The sequence below is a fragment of the Mustelus asterias genome, chromosome 8, assembly GCF_964213995.1.
Source record: "Mustelus asterias chromosome 8, sMusAst1.hap1.1, whole genome shotgun sequence".
In the NCBI taxonomy this organism is placed as follows: domain Eukaryota; kingdom Metazoa; phylum Chordata; class Chondrichthyes; order Carcharhiniformes; family Triakidae; genus Mustelus; species Mustelus asterias.
Genome location: NC_135808.1, coordinates 43,909,523 through 43,932,838, shown reverse-complemented (window position 1 = coordinate 43,932,838; position 23,316 = coordinate 43,909,523). Strand labels below are relative to the sequence as shown.

General features: G+C 43.4%; 1 protein-coding gene across 5 annotated transcripts in view; it reads right to left on the bottom strand.

The window, feature by feature from the left end:
* Positions 1–19,926, bottom strand: part of LOC144497120 (protein phosphatase 1 regulatory subunit 1C-like) — a 92,413-nt gene extending 72,487 nt beyond the window's left edge. For 4 of the 5 annotated variants that reach the window (XM_078217911.1, XM_078217910.1, XM_078217913.1 and 1 more), the window contains exons 1-2: positions 19,742–19,883; positions 7,798–7,864 (exon numbers count right to left, since the gene is read on the bottom strand). In XM_078217911.1, coding sequence (XP_078074037.1) covers positions 7,798–7,864; positions 19,742–19,819 — 145 coding nt within the window. In that variant the 5' untranslated portion in view covers positions 19,820–19,883. Of the gene's footprint in view, positions 1–7,797; positions 7,865–19,741 lie in introns of all 5 variants that reach the window. The other variant, XM_078217912.1, reaches the window with a different exon arrangement.
* Positions 19,927–23,316: the final 3,390 nt, after the last annotated feature.

Here is a 23,316-nt window from a genome sequence, read left to right as displayed (position 1 = left end):
GGTGATGCACTTTGGAAGGAATAATTTGACAAGGAAGTATACGATGAAAGGTCTGACACTGGGAAGTTCCAAAGAACAAAGGGCCCTTGGTGTGTTTGTCCATAGATCACTGAAGGCAGAAAGAAAGATTAATAGGGTGGTGAAAAAGACATATGGCACACTTGCCTTTATCAATCAGGGTATAGATTACAAAAGCAGAGAGGTCATGATGGAATTGTATAGAACTTTGGTGAGGCCACAGCTGGAGTATTGTGGGCAGTTCTGGTCACCACATTATAGGAGGGACGTGAATGCTCTGGAAGGGATGCAGAAGATTCACCTGGATGTTTCCTGGGATGGAACAATTAAGTTATTAAGACAGGTTGGATAGGCTTGAGTTATTTTCTCTGGAGCAGAGAAGACTGAGGGGCAACCTGATTGAGGTGTTCAAGATTATGAGGGGCATGGACAGGGTGGATAGGGAGCAGCTGTTCCCCTTAGTTGAGGGGTCAGTTACGAGGGAACACAAGTTAAAAGTGAGGGGTGGGAGATTTAGGGGAGATTAGAGGTGATGATCTGGAATACACTCCTTGGGAGGGTGGTGGAGGCGGGATGCCTCACAGCCTTTAAAAAGTACCTGGATGAATACTTGGCACGCCATAACATTCAAGACTATGGGCCAAGTGCTGGCAAGTGGGATTAGGTGGGCAGGCATCGGTGCAGATTGAATGGGCCGAAGTGGCTCTTATGCACTATAGTATTCTGTGATTCTGTGATTTTAATGCCTTCACATTGTTCCTAAATGAGATATGCACCTTATCTTAACTTAATTGCTGCTGCTTGCACACCCCTATTTATAGCACCCACTCATTCATTTTCAATTGTTTTGCTACCTTGAACGATTAAAGAAGACATTAGTCCATCCACACTGTGTATGACTCTAAAGATTATATCCTTATTTCCATTATCTCTCCTTTTGTCAGCTTTCACAAAGGGTAATCTGGACTCGAAACGTCAGCTCTTTTCTCTCCATACAGATGCTGCCGGATCTGCTGAGATTTTCCAGCATTTTTTCTTTTGGTTTCAGATGCCAGCATCCACAGTAGTTTGCTTTTATATCTCCTATAGTTCTTGCCATATTTTTCTGCGCACTCCTCTGCATGAAATTTCTTCTGCCACATATCGACCCATTCCACCAGCCTGTGTTTGTCCTTTTTAAGTATAAAAATACTCTTCTAGACTATTCTCCGCACAATCCTTGAAATAAACTTACCTTTTGTTGTGATTGGCGATTTGAGATTGTATCGTATACATATGGGTATAAACCATAATTAACGTCAAAAACTCCATTCAATTTTGTACTGTTTTCTGCGGAAAGCCAATGCATTCATTTCTACTGTCAAGAAAAATAACCATCCCCTTCTACTATATGTTATTCAGCAAATATTGTATTCATGGTGCCCCTCTCTGCATTATTCAATTTGCGATGTGGAGATGCCGGCGTTGGACTGGGGTAAACACAGTAAGAAGTTTAACAACACCAGGTTAAAGTCCAACAGGTTTATTTGGTAGCAAAAGCCACACAAGCTTTCGGAGCTGCAAGCCCCTTCTTCAGGTGAGTGGGAATTCTGTTCACAAACAGAGCATATAAAGACACAAACTCAATTTACACGAATAATGGTTGGAATGCGAATACTTACAACTAATCAAGTCTTTAAGAAACAAAACAGCATGAGTGGAGAGAGCATCAAGACAGGCTAAAAAGATGTGTATTGTCTCCAGACAAGACAGCCAGTGAAACTCTGTAGGGGTTACAAATAGTGGGACATGAACCCAATATCCCGGTTGAGGCCGTCCTCGTGTGTGCGGAACTTGGTTATCAGTTTCTGCTCAGCGACTCTGCGCCGTCGTGTGTTGCAAAGGCCGCCTTGGACAATCACCAGGCAAGACTGTTCTCTTCCTGTTGGGGAGCACTTCAGCGGTCACGAGCATTCGGCCTCTGATATTTGGGTAAGCGTTCTCCAAGGCGGCCTTCGCGACACACGACGGCGCAAAGTCGCTGAGCAGAAACTGATAGCCAAGTTCCGCACACACGAGGACGGCCTCAACCGGGATATTGGGTTCATGTCCCACTATTTGTAACCCCCACAGAGTTTCACTGGCTGTCTTGTCTGGAGACAATACACATCTTTTTAGCCTGTCTTGATGCTCTCTCCACTCATGCTGTTTTGTTTCTTAAAGACTTGATTAGTTGTAAGTATTCGCATTCCAACCATTATTCGTGTAAATTGAGTTTGTGTCTTTATATGCTCTGTTTGTGAACAGAATTCCCACTCACCTGAAGAAGGGGCTTGCAGCTCCGAAAGCTTGTGTGGCTTTTGCTACCAAATAAACCTGTTGGACTTTAACCTGGTGTTGTTAAACTTCTTACTGTGTTTATTCAATTTGCTCCACCTTTGCGACCATCCTATTTAACCACTTCACCAAAGAACTTTCAACGGTTCTTGCACTGCAAGTCGCATTTACTATTTTCTTCAATCTTCTCTCAGGGGGAGATACCTGCAGCAGCCAGGCCTGTGACACCACAGCTGGTTCTGCTGTGGGACAGGGTCGGGCAAAGAGCAAGCAAGCAGTAGTAATAGGGGACACGCTAGTTAGAGGCACAGACAGGCGTTTCGGTGGCCGCAATCGAGACTCCAGGATGGTGTGTTGCCTCCCTGGTGCCAGGGTCAAGGACGTCTCTGAGCGATTGCAGGACATTCTTAAGGGGGACGGTGAGCAGCCAGAGGTCGTTGTACATATTGGTACCAATGACATAGGTAGGAAAAGGGATGAGGTCATGAAATGTGAATATAGAGAGTTAGGCAGAAGGCTAACGTGCAGGACCTCTAAGGTAGTAATTTCAGGACTACTACCGGTGCCAGTGAGAGTAGGAATAGGAAGATTAGACAGATGAATGCCTGGTTTGAGAGCTGGTGCAGGGGGCAGGGATTTAGATTTTTGGATCATTGGGATCTTTTCTGGGGAAGGGCTGATCTGTTCAAGAGGGATGGGTTACATTTGAATTGGGGGGGGACTAACACCCTGGCGGGGAGATTTGCTAGAGCCACTCAGGAGGGTTTAAACTAGTTTGGCAGGGGGGGGGATCCAAAGCAGTAGGGCGACAGAAGAGAAGTTTGAGGACAGCACAGAAGTTAAAGAGCGCACATTAATTAGTAAAGGCAGTATCAGTAATCCTAGTACCAGACAGATCAGGAAAAAGCAAGACAGAGAGCAAGGGAAATCAGATTAAACTGCATTTATTTCAATGCAAGAGGCCTGGCGGGCAAGGCAGATGAACTCAGGGCATTGATGGGTACATGGGACTGGGATATTATAGCAATTACTGAAACATGGCTAAGGGAGGGACAGGACTGGCAGCTTAATGTTCCAGGGTACAGATGCTATAGGAAAGATAGAACAGGAGGTAAGAGAGGAGGGGGAGTTGCACTTTTGATTAGAGAAAGCATCACGGCCGTACTGAGAGGGGATATATCCGAGGGTTCGGTCACTGCGTCTATATGGGTAGGACTGAGAAATAAGAAGGGGGAAAATACTTTGATAGGGTTGTACTATAGGCCCCCAAATAGTCAGCGGGAAATTGAGGAGCAAATACGTAAGGAGATTACAGATAGCTCCAAGAAAAATAGGGTGGTAATAGTCGGAGATTTTAATTTTCCCAACATTGACTGGGACAGCCATAGTATTAGAGGGTTGGATGGAGAGAAATTTGTTTAGTGTATTCAGGAGGAATTTCTCTTTTAAGTATGTGGATGGCCCGACCAGAGAGGGGGCAAAACTTAACCTCCTCTTGGGAAATAAGGAAGGGCAGGCGACAGAAGTGTTAGTGAGGGATCACTTTGGGACCAGTGACCATAATTCTATTAGTTTTAAGATAGCTATGGAGAATGATAGGTCTGTCCCAAAAGTTAAAATTCTAAATTGGGGCAAGGCCAATTTTGATGGTATCAGGCAGGAACTTTCAAAAGTTAAATGAGGGAGTCTGTGGGAAGGCAAAGGGACGTCTGGTAAGTGGCATGCTTTCAAAAGTGTGTTAACCAGGGTTCGGGGTAAACACATTCCTATTAGAGTGAAGGGCAAGGCTGGCAGAAGTCGGGAACCCTGAATGACTCGGGATATTGAGGCCCTGGTCAAGAAGAAGAAAGGGGCACAGGACATGCATAGGCAGCTGGGATCAAGTGAATCTCTTGAAGAGTATAGGGGGGGTAGGAGTAGAGTTAAGGGAGAAATCAGGAGGGCAAAAAGGGGGCATGAAATTGTTTTGGCGAAGGAGAATCCAAAGAGCTTCTACTTCTACAAATACATAAAGGGCAAAAGAGTAACAAGGGAGAGAGTAAGGCCTCTTAAGGACCAACAAGGACATCTAAGTGCGGATCCACAAGAGATGGGTGAGATCCTAAATGAATATTTCTCATCAGTATTCACTGTTGAGAAAAGCATGGATGTTAGGGAACTTGGGGAAATAAATAGTGATGTCTTGAGGAGTGTACATATTTGGAATACTGCGCCCAGTTCTGGTCGCCACACTACCAGAAGGACGTGTAGGCTTTAGAGAGAGTGCAGAGGAGGTTTACCAGGATGTTGCCTGGTATGGACGGGCTTAGTTATGAGGAGAGATTGGGTAAACTGGGGTTGTTCTCATTGGAAAGACGGAGGATGAGGGGTGACCTAATAGAGGTGTATAAAATTATGAAAGGCATAGATAGGGTGAACAGTGGGAAGCTTTTTCCCAGGTCGGTGGTGACGTTCACGAGGGGTCATAGGTTCAAGGTGAGGGGGCGGGGGGGGGGGGGGGGGAGGTTTAACACGGATATCAGAAGGATGTATTTTACACAGAGGGTGGTGAGGGCCTGGAATGCGCTGCCGGGCAAGGTGGTGGAGGCGGACACACTGGGAACGTTTAAGACTTATCTAGATAGCCACATGAACGGAGTGGGAATGGAGGGATACAAAAGAATGGTCTAGTTTGGACCAGGGAGCGGCGCGGGCTTGGAGGGCCGAAGGGCCTGTTCCTGTGCTGTATTGTTCTTTGTTCTTTGTTTATTACAGAGAAGGAGGTGCTGGAAGTCTTAAAGTGCATCAAGGTAGATAAATCCCCGGGACCTGATGAAGTATATCCCAGGACGTTGTGGGAGGCTAGGGAGGAAATTGCGGGTCCCCTAGCTGAGATATTTGAATCATCGATAGTCACGGGTGAGGTGCCTGAACATTGGAGAGTGGCAAATGTTGTGCCTTTGTTTAAAAAGGGTGGCAGGGAAAAGCCTGGGAACTACAGGCCAGTGAGCCTCACATCTGTGGTGGGTAAATTGTTGGAAGGTATTTTGAGGGACAGGATCTACAGGCATTTAAAGATGCAAGGATTGATTAGGGACAGTCAGCATGGCTTTGTGAGTGGAAAATCATGTCTCACAAATTTAATTGAGTTTTTTGAAGGGGTAACCAAGAAGGTAGATGAGGGCAGTGCAGTTGATGTTGTCTACATGGACTTTAGCAAGGCCTTTGACAAGGTACCGCATGGTAGGTTGTTGCATAAAGTTAAATCTCACGGGATCCAGGGCGAGGTATCTAAATGGATACAAAATTGGCTTCTGTCGGGTGGTTGTAGAGAGTTGTTTTTCAAACTGGAGGCCTGTGACCAGTGGTGTGCCTCAGGGATCAGTGCTGGGCCCACTGTTAATTGTCATTTATATTAATGATTTGGATGAGAATATAGGGGGCATGGTTAGTAAGTTTGCAGATGACACCAAGATTGGTGACATAGTGGACAGTGAAGAAAATTATCTCCAACTGCAACGGGATCTTGATCAATTGGGCCAGTGGGCTGACGAATGGCAGATGGAGTTTAATTTAGACAAATGCGAGGTAATGCATTTTGGTAGATTGAACCAGGGCAGGACTTACTCAGTTAATGGTAGAGCGTTGGGGAGAGTTACAGAACAAAGAGATCTCGGGGTACATGTTCATAGCTCCTTGAAAGTGGAGTCACAGGTGGACAGAGTGGTGAAGAAGCCATTCGGCATGCTTGGTTTCATCTTGGTTGGGATGTCTTGTTGAAGTTGTACAAGATATTGGTAAGGCCACACTTGGAATACTGTGTGCAATTCTGGTTACCCTATTATAGAAAGGATATTATTAAACTAGAAAGAGTGCAGAAAAGATTTACTAGGATGCTACTGGGACTTGATGGATTGAGTTATGAGAGGCTGAATAGACTGGGACTTTTTCTCTGGAGCGTAGGAGGGTGACCTTATAGAGGTCTATAAAATAATGAGGGGCAGAGACAAGGTAGATAGTCAATATCTTTTCCCAAAGTTAGGGGAGTCTAAAACTAGAGGGCATAGGTTTAAGATGAGAGGGGAGAGATACAAAAGTGTCCAGAGGGGCAATTTTTTCACACAGTGGGTGGTGTCTGGAACAAGCTGCCAGAGGTAGTAGTAGAGGCGGGTACAATTTTATCTTTTAAAAAGCATTTAGACAGTTACATGGGTACGATGGGTATAGAGGGATATGGGCCAAATGTGGGCAATTGGGATTAGCTTAGGGGCTTTAAAAAAAAAGGGCGGCGTGGACAAGTTGGGCCGAAGGGCCTGTTTCCATGCTGTAAACCTCTATGACTCTATGAGTTTATGATTCTATGATTCTCTCTTCCAACATTAGCGCTCAATCATGTGAATAAAGCATGATTTGCTTATAAAAACATAGAAACATAGAAACCCTACAGTGCAGGAGGCCATTCGGCCCATCGAGTCTGCACCGACCACAACCCCACCCAGGCCCTACCCCCACATATTTACCCGCTAACTACACATCTCAGGGACAATTTTTTTTTAAACCTGGCCAATCAACCTAACCCGCACATCTTTGGACTTCTGACCCTTCTGACTATCCTTATTTAATTCACATTTTGATAAATTTGCCCAGATTATCGCTTCATAAAGCTTTCGGAAAGCTGAGCTAAATACAACTGGCCTGAATTTGCTGCCTGCATCATTACCCTTATTAATTAAACAATAATAATGATGTGGAGATGCTGGTGTTGGACTGGGGTGGACACAGTTAGAAGTCTCACAACACCAGGTTAAAGTCCTACAGGTTTGTTTGGTATCAGGAGCTTTCGGAGCACTGCTACTTCCTCAGATGAAACAATGATAATACACTTGAAATTCTTCACAGTACCATCCATAGTCCTAAAGACAATTGGTACAATATCACAGTTTCCATATTTACATATTTTGTGATCAACCCTCTGGTTACTTTACCAATAATATTGGCTCAGCTTCATTTAAATAATAATCAGTCTTCCATTCAAACTGTAACTGTGGCAGGTACACTTCTGGTCAATTATAAGAGCAGAATGCTGATGGTGGAGCTTCAGAGATAGTTATACCATTGCACATAAGGGCAGCTGTTTAGGCTCTCCCCATACTGATTGCGTGGCCTCTATGCAGCGTTGATTTTACCAGGCACTTTGCAGCTCATGAATTGAACATTCTACGTGTCTTGCTCCAGGCATGGAATGCATCGAGGAAACTTTATTGGTGAACAATCAGGGTACGAAATCATTGTCAAATGCTCTAAAATGAAGATGATTACATTTGACACAGAGAATCATCAGAAGCTGAAGCACTGAACGGGAACTATTTGATTCTTCAAATATATATAAATAATAGGAATGTACTTGGACTTGTGCCCAACACAAAACGGCTTGATTTGTAACTTTTTTCTAGTTGAGATTGTCCGTCAGTTTGGCGTGATTACCTGATTTGCCAGAGAAATGTTGATGGGGGATCATCAGAATTGCTGGAGTCGGCCTTCTTCTTCGTATCTTAAAGAGCAAAGAAAGAAGCTTCAAATTTCCACACATTTTTGAATTGTTTGAAACACTGTTGTTTGTGCACCAGAAGTACAATGAAGCGCAGAATACTCCCGATCAAGGCATCGGTGCCTAATGGGAGTTAAAACAAAATATAATACACACATCTTAACAAGTGAAATTATTTTAGGAATTTGGTCTGAACTTACTTAAGATACAGTCATTGGATAGAAGACAATAATAAATAATCATGATACATGATATGCGGTTTATCAGATTAACAGCTTGCAGGTATTAACCCAATTTTACACTATTTGCTTTATCTTCATTAAATTTTGGGGTGTGGAATGGACTGCCTGCAGTGATAGTGGAGTCAGACACTTTAGGAACATTTAAGCGGTTATTGGATAGGCACATGGAGCACACCAGGATGATAGGGTGTGGGATAGCTTGATCTTGGTTTCAGATAAAGCTCGGCACAACATCATGGGCCGAAGGGCCTGTTCTGTGCTGTACTGTTCTATGTTCTATAAATGCTTCCTGTGTCTACAATATCTATATCTCCATTCTATCCTGCAATACACGTTTCCTGTTTATTTTACACTCTTACCTCCTGTCAGTTTTACAAGTTGTGTCTCTGACATTCTGGGTCTCTTGCAGTCGGGCGGGATTTTGTAATTACCGCCCGAGGTCAACGGGGATTTCCGTTGTCGGAAATGGAGGTCAATGGAGATTTCCGTTGTCTCGCCCGTTCCGATTTTGTGGCGGGCAGGGTGGCGGAGAATGTCGCCAATCTTCTGTTGCAAGTTAAATTGGTCAAGCTCATGAGAATGCGTGGAAAATCAAACAGGAACTAATAATAATTCTCAAATATATTCTTCCTTAAAGAGGACTTGATTTTTGTAATTTATATCAACCATTGGCGATTTATATTCTGAATGTGTGCTATGATTTTATGAGTACAATTTGGACTGTTCTATTATTCTGGAATGTCATATATAGCAAATAAATCGATGCTGCGGCGCCAAACCTAAGTAATAAAATTTTAAACAAGGTTGGATTCTTGCTTTAATTGAGAGCAACATTGCTTTCAGGCAAATTAAAAACAAAAATGATTTTTAGTGTCAAATGTATATACCAGCTGCTAACATAGCAGAGCAGGTATCCTTCTACACTGTCCCATTTGAAACTGGTGTTGTTAACCTGGTGTTGTTAAACTTCTTACTCCATTTGAAACTTCCAGGACAGAGAGAACAATGTATAGATAATGAGCAAATATTATTCTACAATGGAACATTAAATTCTCCAAAGTCAGGCATGTCACGGTTTGGATAAACAATAAATCTCACTATCCACCATCCAATGTTCCAACGCACGGGCGATTTTTAAAATATTCTGCTTTTCGTTTGCTTAACAGGTGCATAAAATAATTTATTGTATTCTTATTGAGGATTCCGTGCTGATTATTTATAGAAAGATTTATACAAATTAGTTCATGAGATAAAACTAAGCCGAGTTCATCAGACTTAGTAGCTTGCTATTTATTATATTTAGAATTCAGGATGATCGGGAATAAGTAAAATGGTGAATTCTATTCGAAGATTTTCGGTAGTTCATTAATGGAGCCACAGATACCCGAGAGTGCATTATCGAATGGAATTTAATCGAAGCTTTTTATGATTTATATATGGCATTACAGAAACCTGGGAGTGATGTACAGGCCGGAGTGTGATGGAGGAACTGATATAAAACATTACAGTGCGCAGGAAATGAATTACAGACCGAATCTAATTAAAAAGTTCCGAGATTATTAATAACACACTTCTAGCCATTCGGTAGAGTTTTTTTTACTGCAGAGAGAAAGGTTATTCGGCCCATAAATTCGGTCGATAAATAAAGAATATTATGGCCTCAATTGCATTCAATACTTTAATATACTCTCGCGTATCTATTATTCTATTTTTGACTCTGCACCGGATCCCTCAACACTCAAACTCTTACATCACAGCATGCAGTTCACCTCGGAAGTCAAGAGTCAAATTGATTGATCCGGTGGCTTCTACATAAAATAAGTGAAATCCTGGACTGTATAATTGGCTGGAATGTACTTGCCGAGTTTGAGTGGTTTTGATATCGAGTTTTAGATGTCTGGGAGTAAGGTACATTAAATGGCTGACATATGGGAGTAAGATACAGAAAGAAATCTGAAATTCGGCTGTGTTTTTAAATGAATGCGACACTTTTCGTGAAATGTTTTGAATTACATTTTACCAACAGTTAACGCAGATGAATAATAAATGATCCTGCCATCAGAATGATTGAGTGGGTTGTTTATTGTTTTGATTTTCTCTGTGTGGAACGGTATGCATCAACAGCATGCGGGCCTGACTTTGACCAGCATGTGGTTTAGGAAATAAGTTCCTGCTAATCACTGTCCGGGCTTAACCCCTGTTGATGCAAGGACGTATTTTTGGGATAAACTGTGCCAATATGTTAATGTTCTCTGTCCCTATTCGCAGATATTTTGCTGTTTTAGATGATCAGATAGCGAAATTGGAAACACATTGGTAGGCTGTCTGTGGTGGCTAACCGTATGGTCTAATATATTTTAATGCACAGATACAGCGATTATTTTTGCTTCCGATAATGAAGAGATTTGGAAAGTGGGCTGGAAAACCATTTGAAATCAAGTTGCTCACACTCGATCCGAGTGTGAGCAACTTTTCCTGCATCTCCTGTTCTTTTTACTTACGTCGTATTTCTCCTCCCACATACCACATACCATAGGTTGAGCATCCTATCAGCAGTTAATGTTGATGTTCTTTTAAAATTCAAAGCCTTCATGCGACGGTTAAAAATATATTAATTTGGCACAGCCAAAGTGAGATCTCTTTAATCTCGGTGAAAGTTTCCACATGGCCTCAGCTTAATGGCGATTGTTAAATTTAGCAACTCAAGGTGTACACACAGTACTGCTCCCTCACCCCCTACAATGCAGTAGTCTGTCAGTACCACCCCTCCAACAGTGCAACATTTCCGCAATACCGCTGGTCTGCTCAGCACTGTCTCACTGACAGTACAGCTCTCCTTAGTAATGACTGACGCTCTGAAAGTACAGCATTTCCTCAGTTATGTCCCGCCGGCACTGCAGCACCCTCTGACTAATGTTGCCCTGAAGTTATAATGTTCTCTTTCTGCTGCTCCTCCTGTAGTTCTGCGACGCCTCAGTGCGGACCATTCAATATTGCAGTTTTGACTCCGTTCGGATGCTGTTAAAATCAGAACAGACACTCTGAAAGTGCAACTCTCCCTCCTGCTGAGCTGTCAACAAATCACGGCGTTTTGGCTTGAAGTTTGTGCTCAAGGAAGGCAAATCTCACTCAGAATCGAGTGTGCTTCATTCTGAATCACAGCTGATACCAATTCGGTTGACATCAACAACCCCGCTAACCTTCACTATATTAGTTCATATCGGAGGAGCTGTGGGTTGCACTTGCCGTAGTGATATTGTTGCTGGACTGTACTCAATCCAGTGTACAACGGCATACAACAATCCAAAATACTGGGGACCCGCGTTCGAATCCCATAAGGTCATAGAGGTCCACAGCACTGATAAAAGCCATTCGGCCCATCATGTCTGCGCTGGTCAAAGGCAAACCACTAAACTTATCTAATTCCATTTTCCGGCATTTAGCATCTTAAATGCACATGTGTTAAGTGTTATAAGAGAGTCTGCCTCCACCACCCTTTACGGCAATGAGTTCCAGACTCCCAGCACACTTTGGTTGAAGAATAAATCCCCGATGCCCTTTACCATAAATTGACGTCCCCTAGACTTTGATCCGTCCACCAAGTGGAAAAGCTTCTTCTTGTCTCCTGTACCTATGCGTTTTGTATTGTTATGCATCTTAGTAACTTCCCCCCCCACCCCACCCCACCCCCGTCTCCTGTGCACCAAAGAAAACAACCACTCTTCTATCTCCTTCAAAACTAAAACTCCCCTGCCCAGGTAACATCCTAGTAAATGTCTTCGGAACCATTCCCCGTGCTATCAAATCCCTCCTATAATGTGGATTCCAGAACTGCACACAATACTCTCTCCGATTGTGGCCAAACCAACTTTTTGTATAGTTATAGCTCCATGCTCTTAAACTCTACACCTCGTCTAATAAAAACAAATATATCATATGCTTTCTTAACCACTTTATCCACCTGCCCTGCTACTTCAAGGGAGCGTTTGATCCTTGGTGCTTCCCCAGATGTGTTCCACTGCCTTGTTCGTCCTGCCCAGGTGAAGTACTTCACAATTATCCGGATTGAATTCTATTTGCTACTGACCCCCCCTCTACCGTCACCCTTCCCTCCTGCTACTCAGCCCATTTTGAATCCAATTTGCCAAATTTATTTGGATCCCATGCTCTCTTGCCTTCGTTATCAGTCTCCCATGTGAGACATTGTCAAAAATCTTGCTGCAGTCTACCATCTTGGTGTCAAAATCGATGGTGAAATTTGAATTCAATTTTTCTTTAAGCCTACTCTCACACACTTTGTTTTCTTTTGTGGAAGAGTAGGGGAAATACTTCCGAGCAGATTTTCAGCCAGTTGAATTGCCTTATGAATGCATCTTCCATGGCCAACAAGTCCTAGGGATGGCCTCGAAATCTGAGTTTATAATCCAGCGGTAGGTGTGCCACAAGCCCTCAATTTAATTCAGTACAATTCTGGAATCAAATCTCTAATGATGTTTATGGATCTTAAAAACCCATGTTTGGAAGGAAACCTGTCATGTCTACATTCCACTCCAAATCCACAACAATGTCATTGAGTAAACAATCCATAAGTTCAATGGCAAATAGGGCTGCGCATAAAGACCTGGCAGTGAGGAACATGTCCCATGAAATAATGAAAACAGAGCCAGTGCCGATTCAATGTGGATGAATCTAGAAAGCTAATGCAAAACTATCTATTATCAACATCACTAATGATGTTGTCATCTCCACTGTAATTGTCTTAACTTTTCCTTCACACGATAATAAACGTGATTCTAATCTGACAGTATTCATCCGTAAGAACAACTCAGAATGAGAAAAAACGTTTAATTAACACGTCAGGAGATTGGAAGGGTGGTGTTGTTATTTACCGGGAATTAGGCATTCTCCAAACACACCGTAAAATCAACATTAGCAAGAAAATATGATCACATCATTAAAAATCGTATCAACAAAACCTTGCACTGCTGCCTTTCCCTTCCCTTCCACTTTTCATCTCCCTTCCTAACTACTGCTGTCAGTTCCTCTGTCCTCTCAATGACTATAAGACCATAAGACATAGGAGCAGACTTAGGCCACTTGGCCCATTGAGTCTGCTCCGCCATTCAATCATGGCTGATAGTTTTCTCATCCCCATTCTCCTGCTTCTTTCTCTCTGTCCTCTATCTATCTACCCTTCCCCTTCACCTCCCTTGCCCATCTTTCCTGCTCTACTCTCGCTACCACTCTCATTTGCTCCCATTAATTCGATAATTTTCCTTTCCTCCATTTTCCTTTCCTTATATTATTCTATTCACCCTCTCTTCTCTTCTTTTACTCCCTCACTACATGTCATCCTGTCAAAGGTCTCCATCGTTCCTTTCTCTTATGTCTTATCTCACAATTACCCCTCCCCTCATCCATAATCATGCTCGCCCATCCATTCTGCTCACCATCTTCCATTTCTCAACCCGAAGCCTTCCTATTGCCCAGCTCTTCTCAGTTGCATGTGTTCCCTCTCCACCTTGCTCATTTCACACCTTTGTCCCTCCTATGCCTCCCATGCACTTCCCATTTCGTTTCTACCTCTTCCACTTATCGTTTCAACACCAAGTTACTTTCGCCCCAATGCTATTTTGTCCCCTCGCTTCCCCTCTCCATCCCCTCCAAACTCCTCCCATCCTTTCACGTCCCTTGCCCTCCTTCCTCCTCCATCATTCAGCAGCTTATAACTCTGAAAACTGAGCACCCTCTTCTTTGCTTTTCTCCACCCATTCACTTCTGAGAATAAAAGGTTTATTGTGTTTGAAGAGATTACAGAGAAAGAGAGAATCAGAATCATGGAATTTCCTGAATGCGAATGAGCTTTTATCGCCAGAAATCTGATCTTGATGCAAAGTGCAAAGCTGGATGAGGCAAGCATTTTGAGTAAATCTCGAATTGAGTCCAATGATTTCCTCAATGCCAATGAGGTTTTATCGCCAGAAATCTGCTCTTGATGCAAAGTGCATCTCTGGATGAGGTAAGCATATTGAGTAACCCCATGTGCAAACAATGACGAGAAGGGTTTCTTTTAACCTATGTATTTCTTAATTGGGTGACAATGGAATTTGCACATGGGAGACAAATAATTTCAATTTTCAGCAAGGACTAGGAAGGCAGAGTTTTTGGTTCACTTAATTTTAAAATGTTCCGAGTTGTTTGAACATTGAATTACTGTCCTAAAAGGGACTGGATGATATAAAAACTTTGTATTTTGTCAAGCAGAATTAGATAAATGTGTTAGTCAGATTACAACGATTACAAACACTTTCTAATTCTTGTGAGACAAAATTTAGCAAGTATGATCATTGAGTCTGTCATCATCATCTATGGCACCTTGACTTGTTCTGGCATCCATTTCATATGGTAAGTATCTTATTTCCACGTTTTCCCATGATGGATATTCATGTACAGACACATTCTCCACACAGCAAAATCAAACTGAAAGCTTGCCATTCTAAACTGTGTCATACAATAATGATGTGGAGATGCCGGCGTTGGACTGGGGTAAACACAGTAAGAAGTTTAACAACACCAGGTTAAAGTCCAACAGGTTTATTTGGTAGCAAAAGCCACACAAGCTTTCGGAGCTGCAAGCCCCTTCTTCAGGTGAGTGGGAATAGACAAACACAACACATGCATACACACATCCTGAGTGATGAATGAACACCGCTCGACAATCACCAGGCAAGACTGTTCTCTTCCTGTTGGGGAGCACTTCAGCGGTCACGGGCATTCGGCCTCTGATATTCGGGTAAGCGTTCTCCAAGGCGGCCTTCGCGACACATGACGGCGCAGAGTCGCTGAGCAGAAACTGATAGCCAAGTTCCGCACACACGAGGACGGCCTCAACCGGGATATTGGGTTCATGTCACACTATCTGTAACCCCCACAGAGTTTCACTGGCTGTCTTGTCTGGAGACAATACACATCTTTTTAGCCTGTCTTGATGCTCTCTCCACTCACATTGTTTTGTTTCTTAAAGACTTGATTAGTTGTAAGTATTCGCATTCCAACCATTATTCATGTAAATTGAGTTTGTGTCTTTATATGCTCTGTTTGTGAACAGAATTCCCACTCACCTGAAGAAGGGGCTTGCAGCTCCGAAAGCTTGTGTGGCTTTTGCTACCAAATAAACCTGTTGGACTTTAACCTGGTGTTGTTAAACTTCTTACTGTGTCATACAATAATCACAGGGAAGTCCTAACTTGTATTATATATACAGAGGAACTCTCGAACAACTACTTCTGTGATTGTATCAAAATTCCGCTGCATTGTCTCATTGAAATTGTCCAGTGGAGGTAGTGCGCTTTAGATCTTATCAAGGGTGGCACGGTGAGCCCTGGAAAATTGTAAATGGCTGCCCATTCCTAAAATGTATTTCAAAAAGAATATAAAGAGTCCGTGTGTGTGTGTGTATATGTGTGTGTGTGCATTTGTGTGATCAAACATTCCAATCAAGGTGTAATTGTGTGTATTATCTGTGTGTTTAAATCTGTGTAATTGTAATTTGGCACATTTCAAAGGCGGGACTGTATGGCGACTTCACCTTTATTTGTGTGGATATGCAGGATGTGTGTATGCATGTGTTGTGTTTGTCTATTCCCAATAGAGTCATGGAGTCATAGAGGTTTGCAGCATAGAAACGGGCCCTTCGGCCCAACTTGTCCGTGCCGCTCTTTTTTTTAAACCCCTATGCTAGTCCCAATTGCCCACATTTGGGCCATATCCCTCTATACCCATCGTACCAATGTAACTGTCTAAATGCTTTTTAAAAGATAAAATTGTACCCGCATCGACTACCACCTCTGGCAGCTTGTTCCAGACACTCACCATCCTCTGTGTGAAAAAATTGCTCCTTTGGACCCTTTTGTATTTCTCCCCCTCACCTTAAACCTGTGCCCTCTAGTTTTAGACACTCCGACCTTTGGGAAAAGATATTGACTATCTAGCTGATCTCGCCCCTCATTATTTTATAGACCTCTAAAAGATCACCCCTCAGCCTCCTACGGTCCAGAGAAAAAAGTCCCAGTCTATCCAGCCTCTCCTTATAACTCAAACCATCAAGTTCCGGTACCATCCTAGTAAATCTCTTCTGCATTCTTTCTAGTTTAACAATATTCTTTTTATGATAGGGTGACCAGAACTGTACACAGTATTCCAAGTGTGGCCTTACCAATGTCTTGCACAACTTCAACAAGACGTCCCAACTCCTGTATTCAATGTTCTGACCAATGAAACCAAGCATGCTGAATGCCTTCTTCACCACTCTGTCCACCTGTGACTCCACTTTCAAGCAGCTATGAACCTGTACCCCTGGATCTCTTTGTTCTCTAACTCTCCCTAATGCCCTACTATTAACTGAGTAAGTCCTGCCCTGGTTCAATCTACCAAAATGCATCACCTCGCATTTATCTAAATTAAACTCCATCTGCCATTCATCAGCCCACTTGCCCAATTGATCAAGATCCCGTTGCAATCCGAGATAACCTTCTTCACTGTCCACTATGCCACCAATCTTGGTGTCATCTGCAAACTTACGAACCATGCCTCCTATATTCTCATCCAAATCATTAATATAAATGACAAATAACAGTGGACCCTGCACTGATCCCTGAGGCACACCGCTGGTCACAAGCCTCCAGTTTGAAAAGCAACCCTCTACAACTACCCTCTGGCTTCTGTCATCAAGCCAATTTTGTATCCATTTTGCTACCTCACCCTGGATCCTGTGAGATTTAACCTTATGCAACAACCTACCATGTGGTACCTTGCCAAAGGCCTTGCTAAAGTCCATGTAGACAACACCAACTGCACTGTCCTCGTCTACCTTCTTGGTTACCCCTTCAAAAAACTCAGTCAAATTTGTGAGACATGATTTTCCACTCCACATGTACATTCTCATGCTAGTTGCCAAAGTCTGAGTGAGCAAAGTGAGTGTAATTATGTGTACTTGTGTCCATATGTGGACGTAGGCTTACATGTCTGCACATGAAATTTTCATATATGTTACAGTGAGTATGCACACACTGCCATTTGTGTGTCTGCTTGCTTCTCTGTTGTGCATGAGTGCTCACACGATTCTTTCTCAAACTAAATGCCACATTTCATGTAAACATGTTGGGTCTGCAAATGTGTGAATTCGGATATGTAAGTGCATGTGCATACTGACTATTTTTACAGTGGATGTCTCATTGTGTGCCTTTGTGTGAAAGTGTGTGTTTGTGTAAATGTGTGTGCCTGAGCATGAGTTCGTGTTTTTACACGTTTCCTTTTCTTGCCTGATGTGAAAATGACTGTGAACACGGGGTGAATATGTGTCCTTCTGTTCGTGTTAGTCTGTTTGTGTGCACATGATCACATTATTCATTTCCACACTTGATAGATTAGTAATTCTGTGTGTGTGTGTGTGTGTGTGTGTGTGTGTGTGTGTGTGTGTGTGTTGTGAAGGGGGTAGGGGGATCACGGGGTCACCCTACACATTCTGAAATAGAGTCATAGAGGTTTACAACATGGAAACAGGCCCTTCGGCCCAACTTGTCCATGCTGCCCTTTTTTTTTAAAACCCCTAAGCTAAACCCAATTGCCCACATTTGGCCCATATCCCTCTATATCCACCATACCCATGTAACTATCTAAATGCTTTTTAAAAGATAAAATTGTACCCGCCTCTACTACTACCTCTGGCAGCTTGTTCCAGACACTCACCACCCTCTGTGTGAAAAAATTGCCCCTCTAGACACTTTTGTATCTCTCCCCTCTCACCTTAAAATGAGGATGAAATTCTGAGTGAGCAGTTGTGTATGCGTCCGTGTGTTTGTGAGTGTGTTTATATGTGTCTGCTTTGTGTGTTTGTGTGCCTGTGTGTTAGAGAGCTGTTACATTCAGTTTTCATGCTTTCAACGTGTCCTTTCTTCAATACTTGCTGTTCCATTCCAGCAGCCACCTTAAGGGTTAATTAAGTCTGTTGTATTTAGACAGGAGGCAGTTTGCAGTTTGCTGCCAATAACAGGAATTCTAGTGAAGTTCTGCTGCACAAAATATTGGAAGTTCATAAAAGTCATGAGGGCAGTGAATTTATGAGAAAACGCCTTGCGGCATGTGCAATAAAGATAAGAAAGAACATAAAATAATATTGCCGAATCATGCTTCTGCGTCACAATGTCATTCTATAGGACATAGAATGCAGGCTCCCGCATTCATTCCCAGCTGTCAGTCAGCAGTCAGTATTGTCATCGATCATTTGTACTTGATGGAAAACCAACAGGGCTTACATTTAAACAAATGCTTCTGAGGGGCCTTCATCACAAGATTTTGGAAAATTACTTTCCCAGTACATCCACGGACACCAAGTGGAACTTGAATGTATATATTTTTCTGTCATGTCTGTTTATTCTCCGCTTTGTACTCAATTATTAGGATCTATATTAGGTTAGCACTGCTGCCTCACAGCGCCAGGGACCCAGGTTCAATTCCGGCCTTGGGTCACTGTCTGTGTGGAGTTTGCACATTCTCCTCGTGTCTGCATGGGTTTCCTCCGGGTGCTCCGGTTTCCTCCCACAGTCCAAACATGTGCGGGTTAGGTTGATTGGCCATGATAAATTGACCCTAGTATCTGTGGGATTCACGGGGTAAACGTGTGGGGTTACGGGAATGGGGCCTGGGTGGGATTGTGGTCAGTGCAAATTCGATGGGACGAATGGCCCCCTTCTGCACTGTAGGGATTCTATATTTAACAGGTTTTGTGAAAGCTATAGGAATAATTCTAATTGGATAGTTTTAGGAAACCTAATCGAGACAGGCAGTGAAGAATTTAATTAGAACCTATTATCTTTTCTACATTTGCACACAGATATGAACATTACATATTAATTTGCAATCATTGTGGTGGCACAGTGGCACAGTGGTTAGCACTGCTGCCTCACAGCGCCAAGGACTCGGGTTCAATTCCAGCCTTGGATGATTGTCTGTGTGGAGTCTGCATGTGTCTCCCCGTGTCTGGGGGTTTCCTCCGAGTGCTCTGGTTTCTACCCACAGTCCAAAGATGTGCAGGGTAGGAGGATTGACCACGCTAAGTTTCCCCTTAGTGTCAGTGGGATTACACGGGGATAGGGCCTGGATGGGATTGCTGTCCGTGCAGGTTCGATGGGCCGAATGGCATCCATTTCATTCAATGATTGTATCATTAACGGCACTACCAAAGATCCGGAACAGGCAGAGATGGCCTCACGTTATGCCATACCATCCTGTAAATTCTGGACCGAGCAACTAACATTTAATAATGTATTCAATTTCCGGTTGGATGTTACTGCTAAATCTGCTTTCACTCTTTAAAGAACATATTTTCGATCCCAACTCGCTACGCAAAAAAGATAAAACACTACTTCTCATGTCACCCCTGGTTCTTCTCCCAATAAATCTTCCTACTGACCCACGTGTCAAGAAAATATTTCTTTCGATCTATTTCAAAGTGGAATCCAAGTGGATATAGTGCATATGATCCTATTGAAACGTAAGTTTTAATCATTATTAAAATCATTTTGCTCGCTGTGAGTTCACATTCTACACATTATCCTTGTAGCACGAATTATCTGGTTACCTGCTCCGCCATCTGTGGGTCCAGACCCAAATCCAGTACAGGCTCGGTGAAATGGATCTTCCGAGCATCATTTGCCATTCCAACTCTACAGTGCTGCTCACAGCTTACCACTTTGCTGCACTACCTGCACCGCCGCTCTCAGCAGCTCCAGAGCACAGCTCTGGCCCCTCCTCCTCCACATCCATACAAAGGCAGGGAGATTCAGATAACCAGCTGGACACAAAAACAGTCAAACCAGTTTCCAAACAACAGTTTCAGCAAAGGTTAGATCATAAAATCCCTCTTCACGTACCACCAAACACTGCCAGGGGGTAAAAACACCGGGAGGGGATGAGTGTGGACACAGGCCTTATACACATTCTCGTGAAAATGTTCCAATGCTAAAGACTATCACACCATGGACATAAAGTTTGCGTTGACCCACTAGCAATTTACAGCGAAGGCACAATGCAGATTGCATGTATAAAGTATAACTTCCTCTCCTTTCTTATTAAACATGCCAAGGCATGGTCAACTTGGTTTACATACAAAGAAGATTGTTTTCATTATTTCACGGATGCGGTCATCTCTTGCTAAGGCAATATTTATTGTCCATCCTCAATTTCCCTTGAATGAGTAGTCCATTTCAGAGCCCAGTTAAGAGTCGAAAACTTTGATATGTGCCAGGAGTCACATGTAGGTGAGATTGGTAAGGATGGCAGATTTTCTTCCCTAAAGGATATTAGGGAGGTAGGGGGCGAGGGGATGGGTTTTTAAGGCCTCTGGTGATAGTTTCACGGAGATCATTACTGAGAAAAAAATACATGCCAGATTAATTCATTGTATTTGAATTCCACCAACTGCCATGGTGGGCTTTGATCCAATTACCAAAGGCCATTTTCCTAAGCCTCTGGAATGTTAGTCCAGTGAAATTACTACAACATCGCCGTCTCCCCTTCATATAGCACCTTTAACGTAATATCGAGAAGGGCTGTCAAACAAAATAAGCCACATAAGAGTGGTTGGGGTGTGGAATGGACTGCCTGCAGTGATAGTGGAGTCAGACACTTTAGGAACATTTAAGCGGTTATTGGATAGGCACATGGAGCACACCAGGATGATAGGGAGTGGGATAGCTTGATCTTGGTTTCAGATAAAGCTCGGCACAACATCGTGGGCCAAAGGGCCTGTTCTGTGCTGTACTGTTCTATGTTCTATGTTCTAAGTGAAGCATTTCCCTTTGCAAAATGAAATGCCGATGATATATACGTACGGGTCAATTACTTATTTCTGTCAGATCTGAAAGTGACAGTTGCTTTCAGATTCCCATCTGCAATTATTTCAATTCTATATCATTGTGAATTTCCAAAAGTCAGCACTGAAACCACAGAATGGGAATTCACAAGATTCAATTGAAATTAATATGGTGCATTATTTGCTCAGTTATCTCTCTCTATATATTGTCACGTCGCCTCCCCCATGTGCCGAAATCCCACCTCATCTCAGAATCACCATGCTTTGTTTTCCTTTCTGTGGAATACAGTGCCTAAGCTGAAGGTGCTGCCATTCTCCACCTCCTGTTATACCACTGTCCCTGACAGGGTTGAGAGCGACAGTTAGAAGTTGATATTGATTGTGAGGCACATTGTTTTTTATTCATTTTATGGGCCGTATTCATCGCTAGCTGGACAAGTATTTTACTGCCCATCATCAATAGCCCTTCATTTCAGTGGGCATAGCTGTGGAACTGGAGTCACAAGTAGGCCAGAGCAGGTAAGGACGGCAGATTTCCTTGTCTCAAATATATTAATGAACCAGATAGGTTTACAACAATCAACATTAGTTTTGTGGTCATCATTAGACTCTTATGACAGCTTTTTAAAAAAATTCAGATTTCACCTTCTTCACTGGCGCGATTCAAACCCGGCTCCCCAATTTCAATATACCTCCATGACCCTCCACAATGAGTGTCCAAAAGTGAGGATCATCACCAATTCTTCACAAAGACACTTTCTGGCATTGTTACGCTAGCTCATGTCTCAATTGGTAAACGGCCCACACAGTTGACAAGGTAACAGGACGTCCGCAGATTTAATCATGATTCTTCTTTCTATTCTCACCGCGGATGGGGTGTGGAAGTCCCTGGCTTGGCCAAAATTTCTTGCTGATCTCTAATTGTCCCTGCGATATTGGAGGTGACCCTCCTTCTTGAACCGCTGCAGTCCATGTTTTGTACGATCACCCTTTTTTTTAGGAGAGAGTTCCAGGATGTTGACCCAGCGACAGTGAAGGACAGGCGAAGTAGGTGCAATTGAGGATGGTCAGTGATCAAGTAGCACTTGCTTCTGGAGGTCTCCCTATGCATCTTCTGCATTTGTCATTCTAGTGGGTAGCGGTTGCGTGCTTTTAAAAGGCTGTTCAGGGAAAATTGGTGAGCTGTTGCACTGCATCATGTAGACTATAAACACTGCTGTCACTTTGCATCGGTGTGGAGATGCCGGCGTTGAACTGGGGTAAGCACAGTAAGAAGTCTAACAACACCAGGTTAAAGTCCAACAGGTTTATTTGGTAGCACAAGCTTTCGGAGTGTCACTCCTTCTTCAGGTGAGTGAGGAGTTGTGTTCACAAACAAGGCATATAAAGACACAAACTCAACCATTTACAAGATAATGGTTGGAATGCAAGTCTTGACAGGTAATCAAGTCTCAAAGGTACAGACAATGTGAGTGGAGAGAGGGTTAAGCACAGGTTAAAGAAGTGTGTATTGTCTCCAGCCAGGACAGTTAGTGAGATTTTGCAAGCCCAGGCAAGTTGTGGGGGTTACAGATAGTGTGACATGAACCTGGTTGAGGCCATCCGAATGTGTGCGGAACTTGGCTATCAGTTTCTGCTCAGCGATTCTGCGTTGTCATGTGTCGTGAAGGCTGCCTTGGAGAACGCTTACCCAAAAATCAGAGGCTGAATGCCCGTGAACGCTGAAGTGCTCCCCAACAGGAAGAGAACACTCCTGCCTGGTGATTGTTGAGCGGTGTTCATTCATCTGTTGTCGTAGCGTCTGCATGGTCTCCCCAATGTACCATGCATCGGGACATCCTTTCCTGCAGCGCATCAGGTAGACAACATTGGCCGAGTCGCAAGAGTGTGTACCGTGTACCTGGTGGATGGTGTTCTCATGTGAGATGATGGCATCCGTGTCGATGATCCGGCACGTCTTGCAGAGGTTGCTGTGGCAGGGTTGTGTGGTGTTGTGGTCACTGTTCTCCTGAAGGCTGGGTAGTTTGCTGTGGACAGTAGGCTGTTTGAGGTTGTGCGGTTGTTTGAAGGCAAGAAGTGGGGGTGTGGGGATGGCCTTGGCGAGATGTTCATCTTCATCGATACATGTTGAAGGCTCCAGAGAAGATGTCGTAGCTTCTCCGCTCCGGGGAAGTACTGGACGACGAAGGGTACTCTGTCCACCATGTCCCGTGTTTGTCTTCTGAGGAAGTCGGTGCAGTTTTTCGCTGTGACACGTCGGAACTGTTGATCGATGAGTCGAGCACCATATCCTGTTCTTATGAAGGTGTCTTTCAGCGTCTGGAGGTGTCTGTTGCGATTCT